General features: G+C 41.6%; 1 protein-coding gene and 1 long non-coding RNA gene across 2 annotated transcripts in view; one reads left to right on the top strand and one right to left on the bottom strand.

Moving 5' to 3' along the window:
• The window catches only part of LOC146891197 (uncharacterized), a 44,714-nt gene extending 40,551 nt beyond the window's left edge, over positions 1–4,163 (bottom strand). Inside the window, exons 1-4 of the mRNA XM_087897450.1 lie at positions 4,084–4,163; positions 3,869–4,014; positions 3,201–3,645; positions 1,975–2,075 (exon numbers count right to left, since the gene is read on the bottom strand). Coding sequence (XP_087753576.1) covers positions 1,975–2,075; positions 3,201–3,645; positions 3,869–4,014; positions 4,084–4,163 — 772 coding nt within the window. The remainder of the gene's footprint in view (positions 1–1,974; positions 2,076–3,200; positions 3,646–3,868; positions 4,015–4,083) is intronic.
• A 4,529-nt stretch (positions 4,164–8,692) lies between these two features.
• The window catches only part of LOC146891198 (uncharacterized), an 80,344-nt gene continuing 74,150 nt past the window's right edge, over positions 8,693–14,886 (top strand). Inside the window, exon 1 of the long non-coding RNA XR_014997573.2 lies at positions 8,693–8,774. This is a non-coding gene — a long non-coding RNA (uncharacterized LOC146891198). The remainder of the gene's footprint in view (positions 8,775–14,886) is intronic.

Below are 14,886 nucleotides of genomic sequence, written 5' to 3' on the forward strand. Positions count from 1 at the left end.
GAACTGCATGCAGGATGGCTACGGAAGGTGTCTGGAAGAATGTCAGATGCAGTCTGAGTTTTCGGGGAGGCTGGTTGTTTTCTAACACCCGTTCTGAACCACGCGAGTGGGAATACTGTATATTGAAATGCATCTGTTGTACAACTGCTGAGTTCAGAGTACTCTCGCAAGGGCTGGGTAATCACACAGATGGCGTGCTTCACGACCAAAACCACTTGCTGTAGATGCCACGTTCAGAGAGAACATGTAAATACTTGGCATGGTTGTGAGAGTTTTCAGAGGTGTTAGATTCATTTAGAAAGTTACAGCTTTCGTGGTGACAGCTTCTCATTTGGGGCTAGCAGGATTAATTCTTGCTTTCTTATTTTTACTCTTGACATTCCAGAAATTGCCACACAACTTCCTGATCTAACTTGAGTTTGGAGTTGTGTTTTTCCTATTCTCCCCTTCCTTCTAAAAGGGAGGGGGGGTTGCTGCTATACTAACAGGGGTGCAGAAGCAGAAGGCCTGAGTGACCAGGGGAAGTTTGGATGACTTTATGTGTGCAGTAGAGCTGCCAGGCCTATGTTTGTGTGCCTTCCTCACAGTGCAGTTGATGCCAGTGGCCAACAGCATTTACTTTCTCATCCAAACTTACTATAGAAGTATTAAGTATTAAGCATATTTCATCTAAATTCTTGCTTATTTGTTAAATAGACTAGTTGAGGCCTTGCTAATTATACAATATAGTCATCATCTGGGCCATTAAACAGGATTTCAGCCTCCTAGCAGAATCTAAGTAATAAAGTTGTGGAAGGGTATGGTTTAAAAAGTTTAGAAAAGATGAAACATGAGACATATCAGGACAAGACATGGAAAGGGGTACGGGACGAATGATTGACAGATCAGATAAAATGTTGCCAGGCAGGAGCATGTTGAACAGAGCAACATGGAGCTTGAGAGCAGGGAGAGATTAAAATGACACAGTTTCCCCCCTGGGCAAACCCACATTCTAGACCATATAGTACACCATCACTAGGAAAATAACCCAATGGAGGCTGAAGCAGCAGTGCCACGGAAATGGAGAAGGCTGTGGAAATAGTTTCATGAGTGTGCCTTCAGAATTTGTGGGGAAAATAGCGTTTATATTGGGTTTTCATAGAACGCCGAGAAGTGTAGCAACCCAGAGAAAATGGGAATGAGAGAGATACGCCAAAGATCCCAGATCTTCATTCCTGCCGTGTTTACAATGTACAGAGTAACCACTGGCGCACATGCCCAGTTCAACACAGGAGCTAAGTGAGTGATGAACAGGGCATTTGGTCAGTGCCGTAACACACTTCTAGAACACACTTTGTGCTATGGCATAATTCTCCAGATTGTTCGTGATGAAAAAAATCAGGGCTTATAATTAAATAGAAACAAAAAGATTAGAAACCGAATTACAAGGAAACGATCCTGGAAAGTCAAAAGGGAAAGGGGGAGAGGAAAACAGTGTAAGTCGTTAGAAAACCGACACCGAAGATAAGACCAGGGTAGGCTTTATTATTGCCATTTTAATTCCCTTCTGTAATTGTTTTTCCTAAATTTTCCATAGAAGAGTTGTGTGGAAAGTAAAACCAAAGTGTCACACCTAACGCTACCTCTAGTGAGAATCAAATAGTTTGACACCATTATCAGCCCCCTATTATGTCCCCGTTAATATATTTGTGCTAATAGATCAATAAATTGGACTAGTACCCATTTGCAAATGCTTTATTTCTTCTCTTTAGTGTATTATGTAGAAAAATATTAAGAAAAAGAAACAATTACAAATAATTTTCACATGATTGAGTTCAATTTTCTAAGTATTCAGAAGACAGGAAAATATAGAAGTAAATAATTTCTGATGATGATTTTCTGTTATTTCCCTGACAGCTACTTAAAGAGTAAAAACACCAGTTAAATCTTTTAATATGAGTGCCAGAGGCAGGCAACCGAATACCCAGATCCTACCTTCTTCAATCCACCATGGCTTGTTGATTTGGCCTTCTACCAAAGGTTGGCTCTTCTTCGTATTTGTAGTGTACGAGAACATGAGGTATGCGTGACTCTCCCTTTTATCAGAAAAATAAAAATAAATTATTTCCAGAGAAATCCTCCCTACTCTACTCAGTGGGCATATCCTGCTTTTCACTGATTAAAGATAACCAGCATTTCCCATCTGTAGGGAAGGCTCACACTTCACTTTCTCTGCAAGCCTTTCACCCCATTCCTAAGCACTCACAGTTCTCTGTACCCTGATTCACCCTGATTCTATTTCACTGAGACACCTCATGAACAAGGCGTCACAGGACTCACTTTCTTCCCCTGTACAGGCAGCCTGTGTGCCACACACAATGGTGCATCTTCCTCTGTACCGCCTGCCTATCATTACAATTGGGTTGGAACACAGACATGGTGATTCATCTCTATGCTGTTTATGGATGCTTCCAGCCTTGCTCAGGCAAAGGCCATGGGAACTGCAGAGCCCAAAATATGTCACTATCTGGCCCCTTACAGCGAGAGCTCTGTCAGCTCTGGAGCTACATGTGTTTTCATTTCCTGATGATGACTCGCTGACTTGCATTTGCATCACATATACAAGATGGACAGGAAGTTACAGGGCTCACAGGGTAAGGAGCCCTGGCATAGTAAGTGACATTAAGGTGATGGTGTCTCGGAGCTGTTTATTGCATGAATCCAATAATAATTGTGGAGTTATCTAAAGCAAAATGCCCTAGGCACAGAGCATGGAATTAGGATCCACTTCTTGTTTCCAACTGCCCTGTGCCCAGTTCTATCCGTAAAATGGAAGTAAAGGGACTCAATAATAAAATAGGCCAAGAACATTATTTGGCACATAGTGACTCCTTAAAGAGGGCCATCTATCTACGAGGAAAGTGCAGAAAGACACTATTTAAATATTTTGTTTTTATCTTCCTTTCTTCGTGGCCTATCTTTGGATCTAGTCTATAAAAAGGATATGTTTCTACCTTTTCCTGCTAACTCCAAACAAAGCATGGGCATGAAAAAAGACTTGAGGTCCATGTCACCCGGATATCCAAGGAAGTAACTGCTATCATCAGGGTCAGAGAATACATTAGTGCACGCTGGAGGGGGTGGGGGACACCAAAAAGTCACAAGCCTGTCAACACAACAGGACTGAACTCTGCTTCCCCTGCCAAGAAGGGCCCTCTTACCTCAGCTGTGAGGTGAATGGCTTCAGAGCTCTGTTGAGCCGGCTGCTAATGAAGTGCTGAGAAATTAGCAGACCCTGTAATTTGCACACTAATTCTCCCTTAATGCCACCTGGGGGCCTCCTGCTGGCAGAGACAGAGGAAGAGTGGCGAGCGGCGTGGTCCCGCCAGCAGCCAGCCTGTGCTGCTATTCTTCCCTGGCTGAGCAGCTCACGCAGCCCAGCTTGTCTCCATTCAGCCTTCAGTGAGCAGTTGGCAGGCTTCCCCGAGAGCGTGGGCAGGCCCGAGCAGAATGAAGACAATGAAAGGAATTTTAAAAGCCGTCTACCTTTTTGCACTTTCTTCGCACACTCGCTCTGGAGAAGCTGATTCAGCAGGCACCCTGCCTCTACCTTTTTCCTTAGCCTTGCCACCCCCACTCTCCAAGGTGCTATTATCAAGGTTCTTCCTGAAATGAAGCTCAGGGGAGATGGGATTGGGGTACATGGTACCCCGCAGCTGCTATCACCGCGCTAATCACCGTGGTTTTGTTTTTTTAAACGTTTATTTTTTTTTCTCTTTCAAAGCTGAAACACATATCCTTGCAGCATGAGTGTAACTCTGTATGGCACCTTCCCTTTCACATTCTCCGCTTACGGAAGAAGTAACAGTTCTCACCCCCAAACACTCACCAGGTAAAGTATGAAAGGACTGTCCCTGTTCGCTGGCATCTTTCCAGCAAGAAGCCAAGACAGCACCAAGGGAGGGGCCGGCGTGTGCGGACAGCTGGCTCTTACGTTGCAAGCGTACATTTCCCCGGCCATCACAGCCTGCACTCCTGCACACGCACACCGTAAGCTAAGGCCAATTTTAAGATCATTAGAAAAGGAGAGAATGTTCCACTCGCCTTGCTTTCTCTGGGGTCACAGTGTAATTGTGCAGCAGGAGGAACCAGGCCCCAGAGATGGCGTGACAGTCACTTCTCATTACCTCCCACTTGGTTCATTACGTCTGTAGACAGCAATTGCCAGCGTGTGGGTACTTCCATTATACGGAAGGATGTAATGTGCCCTAGACCCTGCATAGTTTCCAAATGGGGAGAAGGCTATTTATTCCGGGCACATACCTATCTTATTTCCACAGGAATGGAAAGCGACATAAGGGATAGATTAGTGGTGATCAATATGCGAGAATCAGGGGGCATGAGCGCTTGTACCCGGTGAGATATTTATGTGTGTGCATCCCACTAATTCATAAGGCTTCATACAGAAGACAGAATCCTCACAAGCCCGCCAAATTTTGCTTTAGCAAACAACCTTGTTCAGGTGCACTGTATATAGGCTTCCTTGTGTAGTATTCAGTATTGTTGTGCACACAGGAGCACACACAAGGAATCTTCCTCACTTACAGTGATGCATGCCAGGAATTATGTATTATGTTATGTTTTTCCCCAAGGAATGTGGAGGTCCTTGTTATATTATTAGCTAAAAGGAAATTAATAAGAGAGAAAACAGAATTATAGGGAGCTAAAGTAAGGATTAGCTATTACAGGCTTTTTCTTTAAAGACAAAGCAAAACAATGAACTTCTTTGCCAAATAAAAGTAAGAGGACTCTGAAGAGCTGCCTGCAATGGAATGTTTGAGTCGCTGCCTATAGCACCCCACTCCTGGAAACTCAGAATGACAACAGCCTTTAAAAATGTTCTGGAAATTACTGTTACCAAAACAATTTTACTCAGTGTTACTTTAATGAATTAATGCAGCACTTTCTTACAAACTTCCGGTGAAACCTTGGCACCAGAGTAGGGAAAGCCCTGTTCTCCTCCACCCAATCTTTTCGGGGGTGTTTCGTATACACTACTCATTCTGGAACTTTGGCACACATTCAAACCACCGAGCAATCTACTCCTTAGTAACCATTGGGAGGTAGATAGGGCTCAGGAACCAGATTACTTAACAAGCACATCTAATGGAGGAGGCTGTCATAGTTCACATGGAGAAACACCAAATCACACACTGAGTTCTCTGTCTGAATTCACCAGGGGCTGAACCACATAGTTATCAAGTCAGCTTGATAGTTATGGGTTGGAAGTCTACAGATTTGACTCTAGACATCAACCAAACTCATCATTAATTGAAAGGGCTTTTTATGGAAATGAAGGTTTGCCTGTGAATGTGTCACAGTGGAGGCTCCCTGCATCTTCATGCCTGGCTTTAGAGCATTCTCTCTCCTGCTCTTTCCTTTGCTCATTTGCTTCATCCACTCAGCCTGATGTATTCACTCGTTCAACAGTCATTTACCAAGTGTTTTGGAAGTGTCTGCTGGGTGATGAAATACTCGAAAAATCATTGAACCAGAGTCACGAGAATCCTCTCCTTACAGGCTGACATGCTAGCAAGGTAGAAACCAACAACCAAACAACAATGTAGTGAATGATTAAATACAAAGTTAGAGTTGAAAGAAGGTGAGTGTCATAGAGGAACCAGAGCAGGCTAGGAGAGATGAAGAATGTGGGTGGGCAGAGGGCAGAATGAAGATTTCAATTTTAAAAGGGACAAGGGAACTCTGACTTCATGCAAAGTGACAGTTGAATATTGTCTTGTATCAAGGAAGGAGAGTGGTCCCTTGGGTATGTAGAGTGTGAGTCCAGGCACATAACAAAAGTCAGTGTAAGGAACCTGCCCACCATCCAGAAAGGAGACAGAGGCAGGCAAGTGAGGGTAACTGAGGCATTTTGAGCAGAGAAATGATATGACCTAGGAACATTTCTCAATTTTCTGGATATATTATGCAGAAATTGGGTTACTGAGTGTATGCTAGACACTGGGCACAACATCACATCTGCAAAGATGAGTTTAACATAGTTCTTGCCCTCAGAATGTTAAGAGTCCCTGGGCCTCTGGACCTACCCACCAGAGATCAGGATGTGGACATGCTAAGATCATGGTACTTGACCCTTGTATACTCAAACCTCTGTTCAGTGTTTGCTGGAGGGCCTTACCTTCCACTTACCACAGGAAGCTCAAAAAGGAAGACCTAGGGACAGATCAGTCAGGATCTGGGATGTTTGACTCTGCCCTGGGCAGATTGTCTGGCCCCTGGCAAGACATCAGCCCTTTCTCTTCTTGGCTTCTCCATCTGTTTACACAATTTCCCACAGAAGTATGTTTTTAGGTCTGATGAGATAGCCAGCACTGGGAGCTGCAGGGTGTAATGGAAAACTGACAATTTAAATTTTCCCTCAAATTATCATACTCTAAAATAAATAGAGTTGAGTAGGTTCTCCATGTATTCAATCTGGCAGCCTTGCCTCAGCTGAAGACAAGTCTATAAGTTGGCAGGCCAGAAGCGAGGAAAAAGAAAAAACTATCTTAGTTCCTGGAGATAAAACCTGTGAGTTATCAACAATCGAGATTCAGAGAGAGGGTCTTCTGGGGAAAAGCCATAAGCAGAAACAGTCTCGGTTTACAATGTGAACTTCTTTCCCTCCTGCTCAGTTCTTCCCGTTAAGGAAGGATGTAAAAAGTTCTGTTTAACTTCAGCCTCAAATGCAATTCCAAATGATCAGGTGTGACTTGCTCGCCTCACCCGTCCGTCAGCAATAGATGCCGAAGAGGTCAGACCTCCATTCAGAAGAAACAGAAAATGAAATGAACGATCTTGAGAAGCATCGTTTGATAAAAACAGAATGGCTGTCAGAGCCATGCAGCCTTCAGCATGCATATGTAGCATTTACAAAGAGCAATATCACTTGTGGCAAATGCCGGTGATGTAATCTCGCCGAAATGGGGAGTTGGGTAAGTCAGGGATTTGGCAGGCAAATGGGGAGAGAGAAATGCAATATAACATTAGTTCAGTCGGACGTCTGTATTGGGGCTGGGCCACTCCAGATTTTCTCTTGTCTTCCTTCATTAACGACTCCTCTAAATACCGTGTCTTAGCATCAGCCATGGCAGCAAGATTTACAATATACTAATTAATAGCAAGATGCCTGGCTAAGCAATTCTGTGCCTGCGTATGTAATTATATTTTTAGAGCTCTCTCTCTCTCTCTCTCTCTCTCTCTCTCTCTCTTTCTCTCTCTCTCTCTCTCTCTCTCTCTCACCTTTTTTTTTTAACCAGATTTTCGCTAGTGAACAATGGGAGTATTCATAGCATATAAAATCTCATGTGGCTTAAGGATGATTAATTGTACTTAAGCAATAAGAAATAAGTCGAGGCTCCCATCCTTGTCCATGGTTATATTGTCTACATCAATCATCTGCTCAAGGCACATTTATTAGGAGCAAAGCCTGTAGTTCATGAAAGATACCTCTTGGCTATAACTGGATGCAGTTTCTTTGTACCATCCTTGGGAAACTTTGTGCCCACTAGTTTTTGGTTGTCTTACAGTGCCAGAGATCTGCTTTAGGACCTCCACAAGAAAGTAAAGGTTTAACCACTGAGCTAGACCCATACACCCAACTTTGTGCTTTCATTAAAAAGGAAATTAATTGTTCATTCAGAGACTCCTGAACTACATATTATGTGTAAACATATAGTTTCACCTGCCCTGATCCCCTGGCCTCGGCGATCCAAACACTTTCTCAGCGCCTGTTTCCAGGAATTGGGGGAAATCACAGAATTCCACTTACTGACATCCTGACTCATCTGTGTTCTCTGACACCAGCTTAGCCCCTGTGATGTGGGAAGCCCTATTATCTTTTTTTCTCAGTGAGCTCCACTTCACATTTCACTTGTAGCTACTCCATGCTGTTGAAATGCAGTCCAGTCCCTTTAATCTAAACTATGACCTTGCTCGTCCATCACAGACAAAGTAGAGGCCTTACCCTTCCTCTCCCTCTGTGAACTGTTCCATGAGGATACCTGGTTCTCCATCCCTTTCTCCTAAGGCAGGGAAGAGTTACCTCTTTCAGTGTCCAGTGTTACAACTTCTTTATAGTATTCCCCACCATGTCCCCCAGATGTCTTCTGGGGTCTCCTTACACTGGTCACTTCCCTCAGACCTGGGTATCCTTAAGTCACTACTCTCTGTACTCGGGCCCTTTCAGTCAACTCATTTTTCTGAACTTTTGACTTCCCACCACTAACACAAAGAAAAGCCGAGCTCTTGAATCACTTTAGCTTCTTATATACACACCAAATTGCCTAGTAAAATAATTATGTTCACATGACAGTTCTCAACCCGTCCAGCAGTTGTTAATTGTCATCACAGTCTCTTGAGAATTGGATTAAAATAATAATGGACTTTCTCTCTGGACACAAGCACCTAAATACACACACACACACACACACACACACACACACACACACGCTGCTGCTGCAAACAAATTCCTAGTTGCACCTATTGGCCAGTGTGTCCAGATCTACACCTTTCCAGGCACACTGCAGAACTAGGCTTCCGTGATGACTCAAGGTAAGTAACCGCGTTGGCCAATGAAATGTGAGTTTAAGTGACGTGCCGTGTGTGGAAGTTTTAAGAGCCTGCACGCAGTGTGCCATGCTTTCTGGTTTCTCTCCGTCACTAAAACTGCTCTGTCAGCACGGGTCCTGGAGCGTTGTGGATAGAGCACCAAGCCAGCTTGGGACATATGAACCGTGAGTGGGAAATCCTGCTGCTTAGAGGGGCTGAGCTGGGGAGGGTCTGTTACTACAACATACCTTTTGCTGTCCTTTCAATAGCAAGACACTGTTACAGTTAGATATGTGTAATCCAATTTAGAAAAGCGCTTCCCACAAGAGCTGGGATGTTCCCTTTCTGTAGCTACGTTCTTTCTCTCATCTCATTCTTCTATACTTTCTGTTCCCTTTACGTAGGAGGCTTGCAGGTGGTTCTTTCAGTGATTTCTTGCTCAGTTCTCACTTCCTGCTTTACCTCCTTCAAAAGACCCTGCTTCGCTTCATTTCCCCCCTCCGTTCCAGTCTAAATGGTGCCCACTGAATTACCCTTTCCTTTCTTTTCCAAAATTCATCCCAAGCAATGATCATATTTACTTTCTGTCTGTCCAGTTCTGAATTCATCACAGTGGCTCATAGAAAACAATTGTCACACTATTTTAACACAGTGTGAACTTTAAGGAATTATTTTGAAACATGGGCTCTCTCTTATGAAGTATTATAAAACATAACTGGGATATTCTGTGGCATGGCATGTCCCATTTTATGATACTCTAAGTTAATCTGAAGCTCTAACTACAAATATCAGACCAATGTCTGAAAGTTTGGCTGCACATCAAGAACAAACCACTGAACCTTGGTAGCCACCCCATGGCCAGTAGGACCCTGCTTTGCTTCATTCCTCCCCCTGTTCCAGTCAACTTGACCTTTTGGGTTCTTTTCAGAGAATTGTGGTCAATGGAACTAGCAACCTTTGTCCCCAATCCAGTTAACCAGAGGGTTTTGTAATTCACTGGCATTCTGTTTTGCTTCATTTGTGTATTTTCTTTTTCTTTTACTTAACACGTACACCAAATCATCTTGATAGCTACAATAAGAATGAGTCTTGAAGTCTCAAGAACTTGGAGTATGTTCTACATGTCAACCTGTGTCGGAGTAACTCATCAGTTCATCCTTGTTCAATAGATGGACACATTCAGTATTATAAAATTAGAGAACATTTGTTTAACTCGGCAGAAGAAGATTTAATACCCTGTTTTAATATAGTTTAAGTACTAAGATGGGACTTAATGTCTCCCAAATTCAACATACAGACATGTGTGCACATGTGTATATTTCTATAACTAGTTGTATTGTCTTTGAGACAACTATTCTAATTTCAAATCCAGTTTTGGTATCATTTCCCCTACATATAAAAAATAATCTGTTCATGGGTTAAAACAATGTATGCATATGGTGCATTTACACACATGTAGGCAAAACATTCATACTGCTAAAATTTCTTAAAAATAAAATTTAAAATTCAGAAACAAATAAATTCAGTGTGCAAGCTTCATTTTTCATTGTCATTAAAAATAAATGCGAATTTTTAGGTTTAGTTGATTGTTTTTATTTATTTTTATTTAGATGTATGTATATGGCTGTATGTGTACCACACTGTTGAAGGAAACTGCTTGTTTGTTCCAGCTGCTTAGCCCCGAAATAATCACACAGAAACTGTATTAATTAAATCACTGCTTGACCCATTAGCTCTAATTTCTTATTGGCTAACTCTTATATTAGTTTAACCCACTTCTATTAATCTGTGTATTGCCACGTGGCTGTGGCTTACCAGGTAATGGTCCCAGCGTCTGTCTCCCGTGGCAGCGGCTCCATGGTGTCTCCCTGACTCCACCCTTCTTTCTCCCAGCATTCAGTTCCATCTTCCCCACCTACCTAAGTTTTGCCCTATCAACAGATCAAGGCAGTTTCTTTATTAATTAACCAGTAAAAGCAACACACAGACAGAAGGACACCCCACATCACCACATGCATGTAAGAGTCCAGAAAATGGCACTAGATCTTCTGGGGATAGAGTTACACATGGTTTTGAGCCCTTGTGCGGGTTCTTGGGCTCCAACCCAGTTCCTCTGTAGGAATAGCAAGTGACCTTAATTGCTGAGGTATCTCTCTATCCCACAAACAAAATCTTTTCACAAACTTGAAGAAATTCAGATACACTGTGTTACAGTACACTGTGTTTTATCAGATGAGATTCTAAATAGAGCATTTATTAGACATTTATATCTCAAGTCAGAAATTTGATATTTTAAGGAAAAAAGCATTGGGAACATCATAATGATTTACTAGAATAAGCTAAGTTTAAGGGGTGGGGACATAGCTCGATGGTAGAGCATTTATCTAGGATATGTGAGGTACTGGGTTCAGCCCCTAGGACCATAGCAACAACAAAATAGAGTAAGATAAATGAAAGTGTTCAAGAGAACAAAGAAGAAAACATCTGAAAATTGCTAAGAACTAACCTTGCTTTAGAAATGAGAATCAGCCTCATTTTGACTTTTATGAACTGTGATTGTTTTACTTAGATTTCCTAGGTAGCAGTGAATATTACTGACTAGTATCTGTTTGAGTTTTGGGTTTCTCTCTGTGTATGTGTGTGTTGTTTTTTGTTTTTTTTTTTTTCTTTTTCCAGGCAGTGTCTTACACAACCCAGACTGGCCTTGAACTTACTATGTAGTCAAAGATGATTTTGAACTCTGAATCCTACTGCCTTTACCACCTGAGTACTGGAATTGCAGGAATGCACTCTGACCATGGCAGGCTCTAGTTAGTATCATGTAAAAATGCAAACCATATTCTGTCATCCCATCTCTTGTTAGAAGTAATTGGTGAATAAAAGCTAAGATTTTTCTGCTTATTTTATGTGAAACTCCATAAAGGCAACTTAAAAATAGCACAGGTGTTTCAGGATGACTCCAAATGTTTCTGACTACTTGCTTTCTCTCAATTTAAAAAGGAGATTATAGCTTGTTCTCCTATTTTAATTAATTTAAGTAATCATATGGCCTTTAATGTTTACAAAATTGGGCATACAAATGTGTATGTATATATAGATATACAGACATGCATATATATATATGTATTCATTCAAGGTAGAAGGATTTTAACTTTTTAATTATTATTATTTTATTGTTATAGGTGTTTTTCATACATTTTTATCTGGACACCCTGTGCATGCCTGGTGCATGGAGATCAGAAAAAAAAATGTCAAATTTCCTGTAACTGGAGTTACAGAAAAATTTGAATCACCTTGCAGGTGCTGGGAATTGAACCTGGGTCCTCTGGAAGGACAGTCCATGCTCCTAAGAACCAAGCTGTATTTCCAGTTCAGGTAGAAAGATTTTAAAAAGTTGTTTTACATGCTGGAAGTGGTGATACATATATGTAATCTCGGCATTCAGGAGGCAGGAACAGGAGGACCAGGAGTTAAAGGCCATCCTTGGCTGCTTAGTAAGTGTGAGGCAAACCTGGGCTGCATGAGACCCTGTCTCATAAAAGGAAAAAATTAAAATTGTTTTGCATAAAAGTCATTTCTCAACTCATCACTGTGGCACAGGCATTAAACAAAAATCACAAAAGAAATTCTTTTCTGTTCTACTAAAGAATTTCTGCCAATATGTAACTTCAACAGAACTGTTGCTGTAGTAATGCAAAGGGGATAAACATTGAATTGTGCTATCAAAACTTGTAACTGAAGTAGGATGACATTAAAGCCTTTGTTTAATAATGTAGGCTCTGTGTATTTATTTTTTACTCTCTGTCCTCTAAAATTATGTCCCCAAATAAGGGTGTTCTTTAGTGCTAAAAATAATGTGTAAATGAAAATGCCAGAGCAGGAACCCTAGGTTAGAAAGTAAAGAGATTTGAAGAACCTTGCTTTATACAAAAGCAGAGACATTAATGAACAATGGGTTCAAATGCTGCCAATTACTTTCCTTCATTTAATAAAAAATTCCACTGCATAAAATGAAAGCCAGCTAAATTTCCTACATGAAATTCATAGGCACTTTGATTCACAAGAGTGAATGCTTCTTCAGGCTCCTACATGCCTTTCATTTACTTTGCCAACGAGCTTATTCTGAAATACTGCTCTCTGACAGCATTTAGGTGATGCAGACATCTATGTTTATTAGAAAGGAGTCATAGGATGAGTCTCTTGAAAGCATTTGGCTCTGCTTTGGCTTGTTTGGCATTAAACCTAGAATCTTGCATTGCTAACAAGGCATCTGGTAAATGTGAAGGTGACTATTAAACTCTTGTTGCGTTTGATCTTGCTAATTATGTTTTATAAGACAGAAAAAGATATACCAGTCAACTGAAAGATTATAGTTTTAGGGAGACACTATTTTTGAAGATTAATACTGCCTGTAGTTCTGAAAATAGGAGAATCTTGTTTTAAGATACATAACTCTGAAATACCCATTGATGTTACAAAGTTTCCCTCCTAGTTGACAATATTATCAAAACAATGAACTGAAGAATGACTGTGGAGGAATGATCCTGTAGTCGGGCCTTAACTGTCCCTCCAGGGTTTATCTGTTAATGTTTAGTCCAGGTTGGCAGTGTAGGGAGGAAACAGAATCTTTAGAACTCCATAACTTGGGTAGGTGAGCAGGAGATCTTCAAAGCCTGAGTGGCATGCCCTGGAAGGAGACTGTGGCTCTCTTCTTTGCACTCCTGTTTTTGACCAGTTTCAGTCTAGTAGATCCTTTTACCATGTTCTACTGCCTTGCTGTGGCCCAAAAGTCATGTGGTCAGTGAGTCATCAACTGAAACCTTCAATATTGCTGTCCAGTATGTGTCATAGTATCAGAAGGCTAGCTAACACAGAAAGAAAAAGGAGGGACTTGAAAGTAGGTAGGGTGCTGAAGAAAGAGAATTTGTGGAATATGTTGTGTCATTTCTCTACAACTTCAACCCTCATAGTAAATATTCTATGACATGATGTCAACAAGCCTTGTGTGGGGTGTGTGTGTGTGTGTGTGTGTGTGTGTGTGTGTGTGTAGTGTTGAGGTGTGAGCTTGCAATGCATGTGTATGTGTGCAGATAAGTTCACCCGATGGTGTCTGGCAGAGGCCAGAGGTTGCCATCAAGCTGTCTTCCCCTTCGCCTATGGTTGTTTAGCATTTGTTTTTGTTTTTGAAACATGGTTTTCTTTTTGAACTTGGGACTGACTGCTTCCACCAGAGTAACTGACCAACAAGCTCCTAGGATCTACCGAGTCTGCCTCCCAGAGCTACAGAGTGCTCAGGATCCAGGCTCAGGTCCTTGGGTTACATCACCAGCACGTTAACCACAAGTCATCTCCCTAGTCCCGAGCTTTGTATTTTTATGTTTTATCAAAACTATAGGCAATAGTACATCTAAGTTAGTATCTCAGTTAAGCCAGATTTCCATATTCAATTTGAAGAAGTGGAAGAACATGAGTCACTGATGTGGGATTCCCCTCTGTAAGCTGTTTTATTACCATTGGCTAATAAAGAAGCTGCTTTGACCTATGCCAGGGCAGACTATAGCTAAACGGGAAAACTAAACTGAATGCAGGGAGAAAGAAGGTGAAAACAGGCAGTCACGTAGCTGTCAAAGAAGAGGATGTCCAGAACCTTACCAGTAAATCACAGCTTCATGGCAATACACAGATTAATAGAAATGGGTTAATTTAAGATATAAGGACTAGGTAGGAATACGTCTAAGCCATTGGCCAAACAGTTTTGTAATCAATATACTTTCTGTATTATTATTTATTATATATATTATTGTATATATTATTTATTATTATATATATTATTATATATAAGCCCTATATAAGCCTCTCTGCCCCTTAACTTAAAGGCTGCCATTAATCCCTCCCTGGCAGAGGGAGCCACTCTCCTGGACTCCTCCTTCCAAAAAAAGAAAAAAAATCTCTTTCTCAAAAGAGTCTTGCATGATGACCTTCATTCTCCAGTGCAGACTAGAAGAACCCCTTAGGGGACTGAGCTACAAAGCTTTGCTAAGATGCTCCCTACAGGGCCTCAATAAGGCAGAACAGAACAGAAGAACCTTGCTAGAACGCTCCTTAAGGGAGGCTGAGCTATGATACTCCTTAAGCGGGGGCTGAGCAAAGCCAGACAGAAAAAAGTAACAACTTCTCACCGGGAGTGGGCAGAGATTGTTATATTTCTGCAAGGGCTTCCCCTTCAGCAAAGCGTTAGCAAAAGAAGAAACATCTTGGGCCCGAAAAGAAGCAAATAGCTCTGCTACGATGTTCCCT

The sequence above is a fragment of the Myodes glareolus genome, chromosome 17, assembly GCF_982192425.1.
Source record: "Myodes glareolus chromosome 17, mMyoGla1.1, whole genome shotgun sequence".
Taxonomy (NCBI): domain Eukaryota; kingdom Metazoa; phylum Chordata; class Mammalia; order Rodentia; family Cricetidae; genus Myodes; species Myodes glareolus.